General features: G+C 36.8%; 2 protein-coding genes across 3 annotated transcripts; one reads left to right on the top strand and one right to left on the bottom strand.

Annotated features, from left to right (window-relative positions):
- Positions 1-4,024: 4,024 nt before the first annotated feature.
- Positions 4,025-10,053, bottom strand: LOC128366765 (myeloid cell surface antigen CD33-like). The gene is made up of 13 exons (XM_053327530.1): positions 9,953-10,053; positions 9,000-9,075; positions 8,497-8,892; positions 8,094-8,390; positions 7,784-7,883; positions 5,540-5,575; positions 5,419-5,451; positions 5,265-5,306; positions 4,977-5,003; positions 4,707-4,742; positions 4,537-4,608; positions 4,382-4,409; positions 4,025-4,285 (listed from the first exon to the last, which is right to left on the bottom strand). Exons 2-13 carry the CDS (start codon positions 9,043-9,045, stop codon positions 4,223-4,225), a joined length of 1,176 nt encoding a protein of 391 aa, XP_053183505.1. The 5' UTR covers positions 9,046-9,075; positions 9,953-10,053; the 3' UTR covers positions 4,025-4,222.
- Positions 10,054-12,974: 2,921 nt separating this feature from the next.
- Positions 12,975-16,565, top strand: LOC128366769 (myelin-associated glycoprotein-like). 2 transcript variants are annotated; one of them, XM_053327534.1, is made up of 9 exons: positions 12,975-12,993; positions 13,670-13,759; positions 13,866-14,261; positions 14,368-14,664; positions 14,867-14,966; positions 15,132-15,167; positions 15,285-15,317; positions 15,603-15,657; positions 16,074-16,565. In XM_053327534.1, exons 2-8 carry the CDS (start codon positions 13,714-13,716, stop codon positions 15,619-15,621), a joined length of 927 nt encoding a protein of 308 aa, XP_053183509.1. In that variant the 5' UTR covers positions 12,975-12,993; positions 13,670-13,713; the 3' UTR covers positions 15,622-15,657; positions 16,074-16,565. The 2 variants fall into 2 exon arrangements, with proteins under 2 accessions (XP_053183509.1, XP_053183510.1); XM_053327535.1 differs by lacking the exon at positions 15,603-15,657.
- The last annotated feature ends 1,816 nt before the right edge of the window (positions 16,566-18,381 follow it).

The raw sequence follows: 18,381 nt of genomic DNA, 5'->3' as shown, positions 1-18,381 counted from the left end.
ACTCACGGATCCAGTCAAGCTGGTTTTCCCACGATACTTATCCATAACATCCTGTCTTTGGCCATATACAGGTGGGTATCTATTGTTCTGGTACAAGTACCATATAACTTCGAGATCGGCAGGTTGAGTGTCACTGTAAGTGAATCTGCAAGGAATGATGACACAGGAGCCTCTCATGCCTGTGATGCTGCTAGGGGTGGTGAAGGACCAACCGCGGGACTGCATATTTTCTTTAAGAAAACAGAAATAAATATTTTATGTGAACAGCCAGTATAAATAAAGTTCTGTTGTTAAAAATGATTTCTACTCACTCTTAACCCGAAGTGTACTGCTTGCTTCCAGCTTCTGTCCTCCAGTGAAGCTTGAATAGCATATCAGAGATCTTCCATGGTCATTAGCTGATGCTGTAAATGTCAGTGTGGAGACAGCTTTCCATTGCCCACTTCCAGTTTTTTTGATATCAATCGAGACTGGCATGCCATAGTTCCATGTAAGAGTTGGTAAATGTTGAGAGCATGTGTATAAGGCAGTGCAGGTTATTTTTTTGGGATAACCATCAAGAAATTCTTCGGATGTACCGCTGATAGTCAGTGGTAAAATGGAGCCTGAGATATTAATGATAAAAGGTTAAAAATGTCAGGTCAACATTAAAGATATACAGTTTTGTTTTTTGTCTGTTTTTTGCGTATCGGTCACGTACACTCAGCATTTAAGGTTTTAGATGACGTTGCAGTGAGACCACCAGTGTATCGAACAAGGCACTCCACAGTTTGTTGATCACGCTCTATGTTCAAAGTGGCTGTCAAGGTGGTCTTGGATGTGCCATCAGGCAGAGAACTGTGAATAGGATGGTGGCGTCCTGGGATGTTGACACTCAGGTTTGGTGGATATGATGGACAGGTATGATAAACAGTGCATTGCACAGTCACAGACTTTCCCACCTTCATTTCTCCAGAGATCATAATATCTGGTTTCTCTGCCGTCTCTTTACAAAGAAAATGTTGATATATTAATGAAAATTAAAATGATCCAGATAAATGTTTAAACTGTTTAAACTCACATTAACAACTTACCCACTACTTCAATTGTTACAGTTGTATCAAAGAATGGGTAGGTACTTTTCCCAACATTCTCTGGATCTACCCAGGGGTAGATTTTCTGTCTGTGGTGAGACCAATCCAATGGGTAGATTTGGAGACTGCAGTCTCGGTTATATGTAGATGTATATCTGCTTGTTTTGCCTCGAAATATCTGAATGACATCATATGGATACCAGTTGTCATAGACCAAAGGATATCCTCTGCTCACATACTGGTACCAAACCACACGGTCTGGTCTCTGGGGTGGATAACGATAGTAATCAAATCTGCAAGGGATGACAAGGCAGGAACCTTTCATCCCTTTGATATTGCTTGGCATCTTTACAGTCCAAGCCCTGGCACTGTAGAAAATAAATCCTGCAAGAGGACCATTATGCAAAGAGAGAATTAAAATGTGAGGACTAGGTCTGTTTCTATATGTCTGATAAACAAAACTTAGAGAGAAGACCAGTGCACTATGAAAGTACCTAGAATACAGTAGTTCAGGAGGAAATGGCCAGGCATCTTATGACACACCTAAAATATATGAAAAATTACCATCTTAGTATTGTGCATGGAAAGTTTACACGCAGAGACAGGAAATATACTTAGAATACACACCTGTGGTTCCTTTTAATATTTCCCAGAGGTATCTTCTGCCCTTAAAAACACCAAAAGCACACCATGTGAATCTCTGAACTGAGGAGTCTCAAAATCAAACGTGGTAAAAGTACTCACATTCTGTACTTAAGTAGAAGTACAGGTATTTGTGTAAAAAAAGACTGATAAAAGTAGAAGTACTGATTGAACTCCTTTACTCAAGTAAAAGTAATAAAGTACTGACTCCGAAATGTACTTAAGTACAAAAGTAAAAATGATTTTTTACCGTCAATGATACAGATGATCAGCACACAAAAAAGGATAGTTTTCCTCTTTTGTTAACAACCTGAACAGGAAGAAAACACTGGACACAGTCTGGTTTTGCTGCAAGCCAAATTTCAGAGAGAATATAAATAAATATTAGGGCTGTCAGCAAGGCTGGATTAATAGCCCCTGGGCACCAACACTTATGGACCCCCCACTCCATCTCATCGCACAAACATGTCCACCCAATGTTACCCACCCTAGCCATTTAAAAAAGTATTTTGAGCCTCCAGTCAAGCTGACGTGTCAAATCACACACCTTTTGGTCAAAAGCTAAATAAGTAGTTCAGCTGAGCTGGGAGAAGGTCTGCCCACAGTTCAATAAACCAAGTGTTGAAATATTGCATTATTACACACATAAAAAAAAAAAAAAGTTTTACTATTGCTTATTTGCATGTCATGTCTTCTTTTTATAATGTCAAGGTTGAAACAAGTAGCCTAAAGGGCCTGTTTTGACAATGTAAGGAGTGGAGTACATATTTGTGTTCAAATGTAGGGAGTAAAAGTAAGAAGCCGTCAGAAAAATAGACTTCTCAAGTTAAGTACAGACACCTGGAAAATGTACTTAAGTTGTTACTTCCCACCTCTGCTCAAAATATATAAAAAACAGTAATCAATAGTCTCAGTTGACAGCAGCACTGATCGAACAGATGTCTTCTTAATTTTCTTAATGTACTGTATAATTCAGCTTTAAAATACATCTAAGTTATTTGTCTAACTTGTATGCAGGCCTGAAGTGTGCAGGGTAAATTAAAGTAAAATCTAAAAAAATAAAAAAATAAAAAAATAAAAAAATAAAATATATATATATATATATATATATATATATATATATATATATATATGACATCCATGACACAACAGAAGGTGAGGGAAGTTGAATTAAGTTAGATTTAAAATAATGTAGCGTCATAAAATACATTATTAGAATTATAGTTCGGAAATAATATAAGATTGATTACCTCAGGAGCATCAGACAAGAACACCAACATGTCCAGAAATGGCCCTGCTGGAGCAACTAAGCCCTCAACACTAGTCTCTGCTCTGGGACTGCTGTTGGAAACACGACTAAAGAAGCACAGTCCAAAGTACCCCTACTTGTATGCTCTGAAAGCCAGCTTTCTAGACAATAGAGAGTTCCTGTTTATAGACTGATTTGGGAAAAGTAGCACTTTAAAGGCCCCTTCCTGCTCTACAGACAGCTCTACCAGTTCTTTGTGAAAGAAAAAACATCTTCCTGCTAAATCAGGCAGGCGTACTGAAAGAAAATCACATTGAATCTCTTTATTTCTTTATCTTTAATTCAATCAAACATATTCTGATAGGTAAATGTGATTTTGAAATACTTGTAAATATAGGCAGCAATGATTAAGATGTGCAGACAAACAATAAAGTATATTAACAACAAATCACATCACAAATAACAGCAAATAACATAATGAGAGAACCCTAACCCTTTTATAATCAAAGACATGTAATACAAACACTCAATTTAAAGGCACTTTAAAGCAAACCATATTATGCTGCACCTAAAACCACACAACAATTTCGTTAATGTATATTTAAAACTTTAATGTATCCAGTAACTGTCATATGCAAGAAGGGAATTCTAATAAACAACCTGTGTTACTTTTTGTCACTGTGGAGAAGCAATGATATCACTTTTTTTTTTTAACCAAATGCTTTAAAATACAACATTTCAGCATATGAACTAATACCACTTAAAGCAGTAGAATGCATGGAATGTGTTTTTTTTTAAAGATTAGAATAACTTACCTTGACTTTTTTGTATTTTTGAAGAGTCCAACCCCTGTAACAAATGGCCCTAATCTTGCACCTTTTGCATCTTTTTAAGTAGACTTACTTCCCCTGAGATGTAGGGGGAGGAGGCCATAAGGGAGGGTTCTAAAAGTAATGCAAACCAGGAACAAACTGGGTTTGAGCTTAAGCTGATAAGACATTGTGTATTCAATTTCACTGTGGCGTTTTGTTTAGGACCAACATTTGTGACAACATGCCTAAACCACCAAATATACTAAATTGAACAGCAGCATACTTAGAGTTAAGCAGAAGTACAATGGCAGACATTTGAAAACCTTAGATAATTTTTCTTAATGGTAAGACAACAAAAGTGAAACACTCATGATCATTGCAAGCATGATTAGGTTGATTATCTGCTGTGGGTACAAATCCTCCCTCTTTGGAAAGTTTTCTTTTTTTCAGAGGTTTCCATAGACGTTGAGGTCAGCAGTGTTCATGTAATCATCACCATCATCAAGTTCCTGTGAGAGATTGAAGTGATTAATGTCACATATGTTGATAGTGTCTCTGTACTGTATGCCATTTATGATTGCAAATACTTGGAACTATACTTATACCTCTTTGTAATTGTAGGATTTTGGTTGACTGACGTCCATTAATAACATCATCAACAACGAGAAGACAGAGAAAAAGAATGGCATTAGAAAAACCCAACTGTTGCTGTATATGATGTCTGTATTTTGCTAAGGTTCATGAGGAGTGAGCCAGATACCTCTTGGGGGATGGGAAGGGAGGCTTGGACACTTTCTGGTCAGCGCTGGGTTTTGAACATGCATTATTGGGCCTGTGAGTTAAAATTTATGTCATTATGTAATTAAAAAAAAAAGATAAGCTTAAAAAAATTATTTTCATTTTTGCCCCCTTTTTTTTAAACACACTTACATATGACCAAAATCCTGCCTGTCTGCCCTAGGCCTTCTGCAAAAGAAGTAAATTAGGACATAATGTAATAAAAATTATTCAAATATTAAAGCAAAACAATCAGCTCCTTTATATTCACATAAAATAAAGAGAGAGAAATTTAAGTAGTAGACCAAAGTCTAAATTTGAATTAACTGTAAAAACCAAAATGTCATTGAACTGTGATGTGAAACTGTAGAAACTTGTGAAACTTATCAGTGTAGGCAAGTATCAAAACTTCTTATGTCTTACCTCGAAAATCTGCTCCAAATAGATCTTCTGCGGGGGGAAAAAGAGAACAGAAACTATGCAAATGAGGTGGAGCGTATAAATAAAAACAGAGACCTTATCCTCCCTTCCTTAAAACAAATGAAAAACACTTTTCTAAAAATTGCACTTCTGCACATTAATGCAAATCACAGTGGGGGCCACAATTCTGTGGTGTCTGCAAAGCTGCTGTGAGAACAGTGTAGAATGAGTCACTAGAATTAGACTACTGTACAGCATGTAGAGAGATAAAGAGATTAAAATGCCTCTTGCCTTCGATCAGTATGAGGTGGTTCGGGGCCATCAGAACGAAACCTGAAAATTTCCCCCAGATCAAATTTGTTATTGAAGTTACCAAGATTCTTACATTATCCAACTTTTCAGGATGAAAAAAGAAAAAGACTCACAAATGACATTTTTCTCTTACCTGCGAGACATCCTGGAAAGCCGGTTCCACATGCTAAATGTGACAGAAAATAATTGAAATCACAAGATATCCATGTACAGTACAACAAACTGAATCTGATCTACAATATTTTTATACTTACGTGCCATCCTGACTTTGGAGCTGTGCAATGCGATTCCTTAAGCAGAGAAAACAAAAAGTAACCTTTAATTAAGAAGCACCTACTGTACACAAACTTTCATGTGTTAAAAATGAATTGAGGTCGAGTTGTCTGATGCGCTCTGTCCCAGTAAAGTACAGAAATGGTACTTAAGGTGGTAACTGTGGACCTTTGTTTTATTTCAAAGGTACAAAATCATTGCTGACAGACAAGGGTACGAAAATGTTCTTTTAACAAACTTCAACTGGTACAGACTGGTACGAACTGGTTCATACTGCACTGTGTTCCTAGAAATGAAATGGCAGAGACAATGTTTTCTGGTTCGTCAGGCTTGTGACATATGAAATAATTCAATAATAACTGAACCAGGCAACAGAATTCAGGGGGAAGTAACTGACCCTTAAGATTTCTTGATTTGGTCTTTTAATCAAGTAACCCCAAGACTGGATTAATACCCCCAGGGGCCCCGCGGTACTGACACTCATGGACCCCCCACACTGTCACGTCCACCTGATGTTACCCATTCTGGCCATTAAAATGACTTAATTAAGCTGACATGTCAAACTACACATCTGTTGGTCAAAAGCTGAATAAGTAGTTGTGCTGAGCTGGGAGCAGGTCTATAAACCAAGTGTTGAAATATTCACTCACAAATTACAAGACAATGATGCAATGGATTAAATCATCTCAAGGCAGTGTATGGCTCATGTATGGTAATATCAGTGTTCACTGAAAGCCGCCTTACTGCAAATACGACTTTTTTCACAGGACTTTAAACAGACTTTATTTTTTATTGCAGCCATTTCTTTCTGTTCCTTTTTTGACTTCCCCACTGGGCTTTTTTATTAGAGCCAGCAATGCCCATTTCCACTAGGTGAGACATTTCCCCACAAACCAGAGGATACAAACTAACCAGTGCATTGTGACATGCTGACCAATCGTCACTTTCCCAGCTGTTTAAATTGTTTTTCGGTATTTATTACTCAAACAACACTCGCACAACAATATAGGTCTCTGTCTTATAACCCACTAAAACTGTTTCTCCTATCAGTGTTGCAATGTCTACGTCTATGTATTGGTAAGTTAAAGGGCCAAAACTGTTTTTATCCTTTATCCAGGCAGGCATGATAATGTTGATTTTGTGTGTATGGTACTTGTTTGTCAACCCAGTCAGAAGAACTCAGTGACTATGAGTGAGTCTCCAGGGAAAAGGAAGCTTGCAGATATAAGGCTGTTTTTTATGAAACAGACATTAAGACAAGTGAGTCTCACAAACTCTCAACATTGCTTTGGATGATTTCATTATCACAATACATTGGCAAAGAGGAAAATAATGTCTTTGCAGTTAAAGGCAATTCTGCAAATAATATTAACTACATGCTACTGGTTAACTTACACTCATTCTTTTCATTCTCTGTATTTGCATTACTCATCCTAATTACAAAACTGAATAGATGATGAATAACTATCCAATATGATATAATGTAAAATCTCAACATGATTTAGCAGAACTATCACTTAGTGTGCCTGTACCTATGTACGCATCTTAACTTGTCAATCATGTTCATTTTAATCATGTGAGTCACAAAAACATTTCCAATGTGCAAACTTATTTCTCTGTCCTAAGATAGGACAGTGTTGCAGAGACTGTTACCAAGCAAATAATGCCAATAATAATTTAAATTATATAAGAAATTGAAAGCTACATTTTGACATGTTATTGCTACTGAATACTTTAATCTTGCTAAATAACACTGAATTTATTGCACTGAAATGTTTGACTTTGAAAACCACCTTTCTGAATGGGGCCTGAATTTCACTTTGTGAAATTGTCGATAGCCATTTTCAAATTGTTCAATTTCAAAAACCTTATTTCCAGAATATATTTTAGAGTTCACAAATACATATAGAAAATTCACCTCCTTAATATTCAAAAGCTACATTCAAATGTTTGGTTTGAAACAATTTCCAATCTGAACATAAGGGATAGATGGCAGGTGAAAATTTGAATTTGAGAACCCTAATACAAACTGCAATGTACTTGAACATGACTATTGAGAATTTCATAAAGTGAAAATTGCAGACAAAAAGGTACAAAAATGTAGCAATGATCAAAGACTTCGTACCTTGCTAGGGTACTGCTGGAGCAACAAAGCACCCTTTTAGGTACATTCTTGTATTTGATTGATTTCTTAGTGTGTATGTCAGTGAAATGAAATGACTCACTTGTATTTTTTCACCATGAAAATACAGAGGCCTCCAAAGATCACAGCGGTGCCAATCCCCACTACTGCAGGAATGATGATGTGGTTATAGTTTTCTGTACCTGCAAATAGATAAAATTCATAAATAAGAAATTCATCCTTAATTGCACGGAAAGAGCTGAGAAAATATCCAGTAAGTGCTTCAAAATAATGGATATTCAAAACAATGCAAGTAATGTTAGTATGAGATAATATGTTGATATTATGATGAGCTACACTTAAAAGGTTCACAAAACATTTCCTACTAGATAAATGAACAAATGGAATCTCACGTTTTACATAAAGTGTAAGTTTTTCAGTGGATTTCCCCCCTCCAAAGAATTCAGCAGTGCAGGTGATGTCTTTGTGGTCATCCTTCTCCTCAGTGATGAACGTCAGAGTGGACTGAGCCTCCCAGGTACCTTGATAAATTTCTCTGTGAACCTCAATGATGTCCTCTGCAGTGCCTCTACTCCATGTCAGTTTAGGTACATGAGAGGAGCAGGTATGGCGAACTAAACAGGCGATGGTGTAGGCATGACCTTGAATGGCTTTTTTTGGTGGAATCAGAGTTGGTTTTGGAGGTACATCTGTAAATCAAATAACAGGACAAGTCAGAGATAAAGAAAGAGGCACATCATTGTTACATAGAAAACTGGTATATATTTATGAATTGTTGGAAAGTTGGTGACATACTGATCATTTTAAAGCTGACACAACTGTCAACAAAGGAGAACTTGTCCGTTTTGGATGTTTCAGTCCCTGTTTCTACTAATTCAATCCGAAAACAGAAAGGGCCATTGTCATGATCTTTAATTTCAATCATTTCCAAGGTGCAGTTGCCCTGGCCCAAATTTCCCAACAACTTTGTGCGGCCGCGGTAGTTTTCCAAGATCATCGTCTGATCCTCATGATAGATGCGTTGACCTAGGCCTGCTGGAAGATGCCAGATCCCCCTGAGTCTGGAGTGGGGCAGCTCATCTTTAGCATGGGTAAATGAACAGGGTATCACAACACAGGATTTAACCAGGGCATCAAGGTTTTTGGCAACAGAGGCCTTCCACTCTCCAGTGAACACAGGGCTGCTAATAGCTGAAAGAGAGTAACAGAAGATGTAAAGATACAAATGACTTCTGGGAGTTTAACTGAGATGTATACAGGAAGGAGATTTGAAAGATAGGGACAACTAATCATCTTACCTGCCAAAAGCAGACAGAACATCATCATCTTTCTCTTGTTCTCCATACTTCTCTGACTTGTTACTGGTGTATTGTACTGCGGGACATTTAAGTGACAAAACAAACAAAATATAACACGCACGTACATTTATTTTATAGTTTTCACAGTAATATTAGTGCATTCTCAACAGGTTTTTTTTTACTGCAAAAACTGTGCACAGTATGTTAATGTAGATTTCAATACAATACTACTTAACGACCATGAAAAACATCACAAATCTGCGTCTTCAAATGAAAAGCAGACAATCTTCCTGTCAATTATCTCTCTTTATTGGTGTATTGCTGGATTATTATGACTGGTTCACATTTAATGATACATTCTCTCCTTTTCCAATGTCCCTCTTCTGATTTTACACCTGTTAAATAACAGTATTTTATTGTAATAATTACACTCATATATTTTAGGTTATACTGTAGCACTGTAAAATAAGTTACAGTAACATTTCCAGCACAGTATATTACTGTACTTAATTTTACAGTATGCTAAAAACTATTGTAGTTGGTTTTACAGCATTTTTACTGTAGTATGAAATACAGCAACTACTGGATAATTGTTGCCAGCAATTAACTTTTAAATTCACAATAAACATTTTACAATTGCATAAAATTACTACATGCATCATAGTTATGAAACTACACATCTTTAACAGTGATATATAAATCCTCATCTGAAATATTTCACAATGTTGTGAAAGGTGAGTTGTGTGGATTGCCTGCATTCTCTTTTCTATTCAATCAGTCTGACACACTTTAAAGAAATAAAACTAATCAGTCAAACAAACAACAATGATCAATAAAATATGGTGGGCCTATATATCAAAGCCAAATATCCAGAATTGCTTAACTGATTCAGAACACAAGAAAATGTACCGAACCAACATTTATTGTATAATGTAGTGTTAGCAGAATCTTACCTGATGAAGCTGCTGTCTGGCTGATCAGCTGTTTGTACGGACTAAAAACACGTCCTTCTGAATGATGGGATGCTGGGTGCTTTTCAAGATTTGACAAAAATACCAACTCTACCGGCAACAGAAAAAACTGTGAGCAGAATTAGAAGAACAATGCCTTTCTGTTTCTTTGTGTAGGGAGGGAGAAAACAGGCAGTGTCTATAGAGTCAACAGTGCAGAAATTAAGAGGTGGCTTCCTGAGTTGTCAAGATATGACCTCTGGGGGCAACATAAAAAGTTGCAAGCAAATTTACAGGGTGACACAGGAGTGGATTTCCTTGCAGTAAATGATTTTTGTTGTTTTCACAGTAATATTACTGTATTCTAAACATCCCACTCCCACATACATATTCCCCATAATTTCAACATGCCTCATGCCACTATTATTTAGTTCTGATATTGACCAGGATTAAACTAGGCTTTTTAGGATATGTATTTCCTGGTTTTACATCATACCAGAAATTCTGTTTACTTGCAGCCCACAATTAAATGATTTGGACCCCATTCAAGTTAGCAAATGTGTAACTGGAAGTTTCTGGATGTGCTTTCAAACAACCAGAGTGGCAACCATGTCGTGCATGTCAGGAAAGGGACTAAGGCTCTGTTTACGCCAGTTTACACCTGAACATGCATATTGGGTGATCCGAAAACAAGTGGACAGCTCAAAGTACAGGTGTGAGCGCACCTAAGATGTATTGAGGACACACTGAGATCTGATCACTGAACAACCCAAATTTGCACATTGAAAATGTAACAGTTGTAAAGATGAATGTCATCTGTACTGCAATACTGCTGTGGGTCATAATCACTACACTTGCTAGATGGCTTCTGTCACTCAAGTGTAACTATAGTTTGTTTTTGGGCAACTGACATTATAACCTATTGTGTTATTTTTCATGAGGAAGGGCCTTTCAGATACTTGGTGGCAGAAAAGAGAACAGGTTGTTGAAACCTCTTCTCCACTTGACCTTCTTGGTATCCCAGTTCCCCTTACTTTCCTGCATTTAACAGTTTCATTTCCCGAAAAAACAGTATATTTATGATCACTTCATTTAGTCATTCTGAGAAACATGATGATAGAACAGATTTTTAACATTAACATAATCATGGAAAGTGCTTAAACTTTGATTCAACATTAACTATAGTCATAATATAATCATGAATATATACTGATTATCTTTTAATTATATCACTTGTAATTATTTTGATGCGCTAATGTAAGCGTTTCGCTTTTCAAATAATCTTATTTTTTATTTTCTCCTGGTGATGGCATTGGACACATGCAGGTCTGTCCCTGTCCACATTCTTAAGGGAAAATAATTTGCTCAAACTTAAAGCTAAATTAAGACAACTATTTGACGTATAGATTCTACCACCTGATACCTGGGCGGCCTCTTTGTTTCTCTTTCCTCCTTAACTTTTTCTTTCAGTCTTGAAGCAGTTACTTTCTCCTGGTTTTTCTTTCAACATCATTACATCCTGCAATTCCTTATCGCTTCTGTTTCCTCTCTCCTACTTCCTTCACTCCCTTCCTGAAAATCTAGAAAAGGGAATGTACCAACTCCAGGGTTGAACCGGAAGTGATAACAGGGAATTTTGTTTTATGATATGTAAACATTTTTTCCAAAATGTAAATTTGTCTCAAGCTTTATAAAAGTGTTTCACATGTTGTAATCTTGGTTTGCACTTCCCAGCCACCGTATGGCCCTAATATGCCATTGTACGTACTATATGTAAACTAAACCAAAAAAACCCATCAGCTCCACTGAGGGGTTTTAACTGGCTACTTACATTATGATTTTTAAAGGCTCAGCAAAGCCTGCATAAACACTGTTTCAGAATTTTAGAGGTGGGTGAATGGCGTTTACATGCTTGGCTTGGTTTCTACTATAGCCCCTCCTCCTTTTATTGCTGTCTTTACTCTTTGGAGTACTACTAACTGAGCAATGGTTAACACTATATTCAGGGATGAAGGAACATGTCTCTGTTTTTAATAGCTGTTGGACAATAACACAGAGTCTATAACACAGAGGAATTTAATATATCAGACTTTGGACACATGCACAGTAACTGTCAAACAGTCAAGCCTGTTTAATCTAAAAGTCACTTGAACATTATAAGATAATTACTTGATTACTTAACTTCAGTAACCTTTAAAGTAAGAGACTGAGACAGAAGTTGTCGAACAGCCAACTGGGACTTTATTGAAGATGCAGCAAACATAGCAGCAGACATCAACGAACCGGTGACAACAACGAAACAGCGAAGAACAGCAACAAAACAGCCGCAACCTACGTCCCTTCATACTCTTTAAACTACTGTTTAGCGTGTGTGTGTAATTTTTTCAGCCAAGATTAGATTTCCTGAAAGTCTAAACAACACTTCTCGTAAGTGTTGGCTTCCAGATCTCCTTTTTTGGATATCGATATGGTAAAAAGCAACTCCTTAAAAGGCTTGTTGCAACATCCCCAGCTGGTACAACTATTGACCTTTCGTCTCTCTTGTTGTTCTCACATTTTACCATTACACACACATATCTGCCTCTACAACACCACTCACTGGTATAGATGTGGTGTAACAATGTGGAACCAAAACAAAACTTTCTGACTTCACTGTCAGAATGTCCATAACATAATAGTTGTGTGTTTCTTTGCAAAGTTTTATATATGAAAATCACAGACCTTCAAAAATAATTTAACAGAATGTTTTCAGAGATTTTTATTTTAAACCCAAGCCCCAAGTCAAGAAGAAAAAAAGCTTAAGAATACACTACCAGTATATACTAAGAGGGTGGTCTATTACTGTATTATGCACATAGAGACAAAACCCTGCCTCCTACACAAAGATTTTAGAGCCACTGCCTGGACAGGAAACCACTGTCACCTCTCCTCTTCCCTTGAGACACAAAAAGTTTTTTTTTAAGTGCATCTGTTTGCCTGCAGTGTGGTCTGAAGCCTCTACAGTTCATGTGTTCGTGAATTGAACTCCAGGATAGCAGAATCAGGTAAGATTCTGAAAAATCACATTTTACTTAAAAATATTACAAGAGTAAACATCTTCTTTTTTGGCGGGTGGGGGTGGGGGTCTGGTGTAATACTGAGCTCTGAGAGGCTACAGGTAGAAATTCTGAATATTTTCAGTATCATAAAACTTGACTAGATTTTTTTCCCCCACTTATCACCTCTGTGGGGCACAGAGAAACGGAAAGAGAAAGTTCCCATGTAAAATCAGAAAACATTGATTTATATGCTTGACTATCTATTGGTTTTGTACTCAGAGTAACAATACATAAGAATCATATCATATCTTATGGGTATATATTGTGAACAAAACCCTGAATTAACTGTCCATCTGCTGTATAAAAACAATATCACCTATACTGACGATAACCTTAGAATTACATTCTCAAAGGTCTGACTGTCACACAGGTTGCGTATTGAACAAGGACAATGGAGTTGTACACCATCTGAATGCTTGTGGACATGTAGCATGCCCTTGAGTTAAAAGGGGCCATAACTTAAACTATAATGATTCACTGTTAATAGAGTAGGACTGTGTTGTTAATTTGATGATATATTGTGCAGACTCAAAGCTTTAATTTGATCATCAAAGTTATTTTACATGATTGATTGATTGACTGACTGTATTGTAATATTATTCAATAAACTCTCTATTGACAGAAAAGGTAGGGCTGCGTATTATACCAGTAACAAGTCAGAGAAGAATGGAGAACAAGAGAAAGATGATGATGTTCTGTCTGCTTTTGGCAGGTAAGATGATTAGTTATCCCTTTGTTTCAAATCTCCTTCCTGTATACATCCCAGTTAAACTCCAGAAGTCATTTGTATCTTTACATCTTCTGTTACTCTCTTTCAGCTATTAGCAGCCCTGTGTTCACTGGAGAGTGGAAGGCCTCTGTTGCCAAAAACCTTGATGCCCTGATTAAATCCTGTGTCGTGATACCCTGTTCATATACCCATGCTAAAGATGAGCTGCCCCACTCCAGACTCAGGGGGATCTGGCATCTTCCAGCAGGCCTAGATCAACGCATCTATCATGATGATCAGACGACGATCTTGGAAAACTACCGCGGCCGCACAAAGTTGTTGGGAAATTTGGGCCAGGGCAACTGCACCTTGGAAATGATTGAAATTAGAGATGTTGACAATGGCCCTTTCTGTTTTCGGATTGAATTAGTAGAAACAGGGACTGAAACATCCAAAATTGACAAGTTCTCCTTTGTTGACAGTTGCGTCAGCTTTAAAATGATCAGTATGTCACCAACTTTCCAACAATTCATAAATCTATACCAGTTTTCTATGTAACAACAATGTGCCTCTTTCTTTATCTCTGACTTGTCCTGTTATTTGATTTATAGCTGAACCTCCAAAACCAACTCTGATTCCACCAAAAAAAGCCATTCAAGGTCATCCCTACACCATCACCTGTTCAGTCATCCATACCTGCCCCTCTCATATACCTCAACTGACATGGAGTAGAGGCACTGCAGAGGAGATCACTGAGGTTCACAGAGAAATTTATCAAGGTACCTGGGAGGCTCAGTCCACTCTGACGTTCATCACTGAGGAGAAGGATGACCACAAAGACATCACCTGCACTGCTGAATTCTTTGGAGGGAGGAAATCCACTGAAAAACTTACACTTTATGTAAAACGTGAGATCTCATTTGTTCATTTATCTAGTAGGAAATGTTTTGTGAACCTTTTAAATGTAGCTCATCATAATATCAACATATTATCTCATACTAACATTACTTGTATTGTTTAGAATATCTATTATTTCACTTACTGGATGTTTCAGCTCTTTTTGTGCAATTAAGGATGAATTTCTCATTTATGAATTTGATCAATTTGCAGGTACAGAAAACTATAACCACATCATCATTCCTGCTGTAGTGGGGATTGGTACCGCTGTCATCTTTGCAGGCCTCTGTATTTTCATGCTGAAAAAATACAAGTGAGTCATTTCATTTCACTGACATAAACTGATTGAGTACATCAGATCAGAAATAACATCTCTCCTCTCATCCCCTGTTTCATTTTTAACACATGAAATTTTGTGAAGTTTGTATAGAGTATCTGCTCGGCAATTAAAGATACTTTTTTTTTCTGTCTGCTCAAGGAATCGCATTGCAGAGCTCCAAAGTCAGGAAGGAACGTAAGTACAGACATGTTGTAGATCAGTTTCAATGTGTGTTGCATCTCTTATATGCATTTCCAATTCTTCCACAGTATTATGAGAATAATTATTGTTTTAATTTTTGGTCACATTTAGCGTGTGGAACCGGCTTTCCAGAATGTCTCGGAGGTGAGAAAAACTAGCTTTTGATTTTGGGGAGTTAATGGCTACAGAAAGATCAATAAGTAAATGTACCTATTTTACAGTTAATGACAGTTGGCCATTCTTACTCACGGCAAGAGGGTGTTTTTATTTTCACAAATATTTTAGCAACTAGTACTGTGTTGTTCCAACCGCAAACTTTCACACTGCATCGCATCACTGATCTGACAAGTTTATTCTCGTTGTTTTTGATAAGCTATTTACATATCAGATATCATCAAGTTGTTTTTTGTTCTCTTTTTTCTATGCTAGAATCAAATGGCAAGGCTAAATATGAGAAGTGAAAAATTGAATTTCACTGCTGTAGGTGAGAAGTTTCTTTCATTAATTGTGGACAATTCACACTTTAACCACATTTAACTCAAATATACATTTTTAAAGAAATATTTAAGGTTGCATTAATACTTTTTTTGGTCAAAGCTGGTCAATACTCAGTCACTGCTTACACAAATGAGGAGCTGAGGATAAAAACTACGAGATAAAAATTAGTTGAAAAGAGAGATTTTTTGTTTTCTTTTTCAGTTATACTGAAAATAATCCACTTCACAATAGTGTTAATATGACAATTAGAAAAATATAGCGTGACAAAAATATGAGTATGAGAATAAATAAATAAATAAATAAATCAAAAAAGTTAAAAAGAGATTTAAAGGAGGATCATGCCATGTCATAATTTGACTCAACGTTATTGATTGACTGATTTTATTATTTTTCTTCTTTCAGGTAATCAAAGCAAAGGCAGTGGACAAACTTCTGAAATGCTCAAATTCTACCTGCATCCTACAGTTTGTTTCTTTGGTTTTCAGCCGACATTAAACTAAGACGCAAATCATTTTTGACAAACTTGCTTTTGCATTATTCATAAATCAGCTTTAGAGAAACACCATTATCTTATTAGCAGCTTAATAAGCAATGACATTGATTTGTTATGTCAGCACACATGTTCAGTATTCATGAGGAGAAAATACACGTTTTAGTTGTTAAGGTCATACCAGGAAAATATAGGTGAGAAGCAAGTACAGGATGCTCTGTCTTGTGTCTTTGTGATTTTCACTGAACCTTCATAAACCTTGACCTTAAATGCAAAAACCTTTTAAATCTCCAACTGACTAAATCAAATTAAAATATGTTGTAAATCTGTTTTTCATCTAATAATAACAACCTCCTGTTTCAGTTTTGTAAACCTTGATCTTTTTACATTAAATCTTGGATTGTGTTCTTTCTGTAGTGGTTGTCTCATCATTGCTTTGTTGTAATGCCTTTGTCATCCGTGTGTGTGTGTTTTTACACCCCAGTTTCCCAGCTGCACGCTGTATTAGTTAATATTTATATTAGCTCATAGTCCCCTACTACATACTCCATTTCTGCTCAGAAAGCAGTGATGCAAGACAAACTGTTGTTTGCACTGCAAAAATTCCCCTAAAAGAAAGTATACATATTCTATACAACATTAGGCATGGCTCATCTTTTGGTCATACATCTGTATTTTTCTTTGCAGGTTATGATCTCTGAGAGGAAGATTTGGATCTTTTCATCATTTATAACTCATTGAGCTCAACACCACTTTAGGGAGGATACTGACAGATTGTGAGATGTAAAATTGCTTTCTAGTAGTTTCTTTCAACAGTCAGCTATGGCAGTGTCATTTTATGTTTATCCTCAGATCTCTTGAGGCATTTAGAATAAAGTGCCTTCATTTGTCATTGTACAGTTGTGCAGTTAAATGCAGTGTAACTCCTCAGTGGTACAAATAAGATGAACAATGATAATAATAAAAAAAATCACATTTGCAGCGCAATCAACATAAGTTAAAAACAAGTGTAATATAGGATGTGGGTAATTAAATAGTATGGTGGCCGAGACCCGCCATAGCTGCAAATAAAAGTAACGGTGCAAACAAAAACAAACGCTGCTGCAAATAAAAAGAAACGCTGATGCATATAAAAGAAACGTTGCAAATAAAAAGACACACCGCAGCAAACAAAAAAAACCGCTGCAAATAAAAACAAACGCCGCTGCAAATAAAAGAAACACCGCAGCAAGCAAAAAAAAAACACCGCAGCATATAATAAAAAAAACGATGCAAATAAAAAAAGCCACAACGGAAGTGGATTACCGGGGACTGTTTTTGCCGAAACACCGGAAGAAGAAACAACAACAACAGGACTACGAATTGGAAAACGAACTAGAAAGTAAGTGAAAATGGTAGTGTTTAATGTCGCTACATGTACATCGTTGTTGCTGTTGCTTGTACGTGTAGGTCAGGAAAAGACGTAAAAGGGACCGTATATGGTTTGTTATTTGTGTTATTACGTTACGTGTTGGACTAAATACATGGACATATTGAGGAAAGTATTTCGATGTTATGGAAACGGATTTCATACTTCACAAGAATGGATATTTGGCGAGCTGTACAGAAAGTCCTGAGTCATAAGATGATCGTTGTGGATAAAGGGAAGACTTTGAAGGTATGTAGAGATTATAGCTGTTTTTACTTTAGCTGAGTGGCTAGCCGAGCCAATCGCTAATACTATTACGGCTGTGAGAAACCAATATAATTCGTGAGTGGTCTTGAATGAATCAGGGCAAACTATGCTTTCTAACAATGTACGGCATGAATATATATGTTTAAGGGTTGGTGTTTAAAACATTCAGAAGGACTTGTGGCTACCTCCCAACCTACGACCCGTCCCGTAGGCGGAACAGCGTGTTTTAAGTGTCCGCAGTTCCGATCCTCATCCCCATGTTGGCTGAAACAGACAAGTCACCCTCAAACATGCTGAAAAAAAGTACATGTAGCGACATTAAACACTACCATTTTCACTTACTTTCTAGTTCGTTTTTCAATTCGTAGTCCTGTTGTTGTTTCTTCTTCCGGTGTTTCGGCAAAAACAGTCCCCGGTAATCCACTTCCGTTGTGGCTTTTTTTAATTTGCATCGTTTTTTTATTATATGCTGCGGTGTTTTTTTTGTTTGCTGCAGTGTTTCTTTTATATGCAGCAGCGTTTCTTTTTATTTGCAGCAGCGTTTG

Source organism: Scomber japonicus, chromosome 10, assembly GCF_027409825.1.
Source record: "Scomber japonicus isolate fScoJap1 chromosome 10, fScoJap1.pri, whole genome shotgun sequence".
NCBI classification, from domain to species: Eukaryota; Metazoa; Chordata; class Actinopteri; order Scombriformes; family Scombridae; genus Scomber; species Scomber japonicus.
This window is presented reverse-complemented; position numbering and strand designations above follow the sequence as displayed.

Coding starts and splice junctions, on each gene's coding strand:
- LOC128366769 (XM_053327534.1), top strand. CDS start 13,714: ATGGAGAACAAGAGAAAGATGATGATGTTCTGTCTGCTTTTGGCAG. Junction 13,760..13,865: donor GTTCTGTCTGCTTTTGGCAG/GTAAGATGATTA, acceptor ACTCTCTTTCAG/CTATTAGCAGCCCTGTGTTC. Junction 14,967..15,131: donor TTCATGCTGAAAAAATACAA/GTGAGTCATTTC, acceptor TGTCTGCTCAAG/GAATCGCATTGCAGAGCTCC.
- LOC128366765 (XM_053327530.1), bottom strand. CDS start 9,045: ATGGAGAACAAGAGAAAGATGATGATGTTCTGTCTGCTTTTGGCAG. Junction 4,743..4,976: donor ATTTGGAGCAGATTTTCGAG/GTAAGACATAAG, acceptor CTTCTTTTGCAG/AAGGCCTAGGGCAGACAGGC. Junction 4,609..4,706: donor AGGCAGGATTTTGGTCATAT/GTAAGTGTGTTT, acceptor TTTAACTCACAG/GCCCAATAATGCATGTTCAA.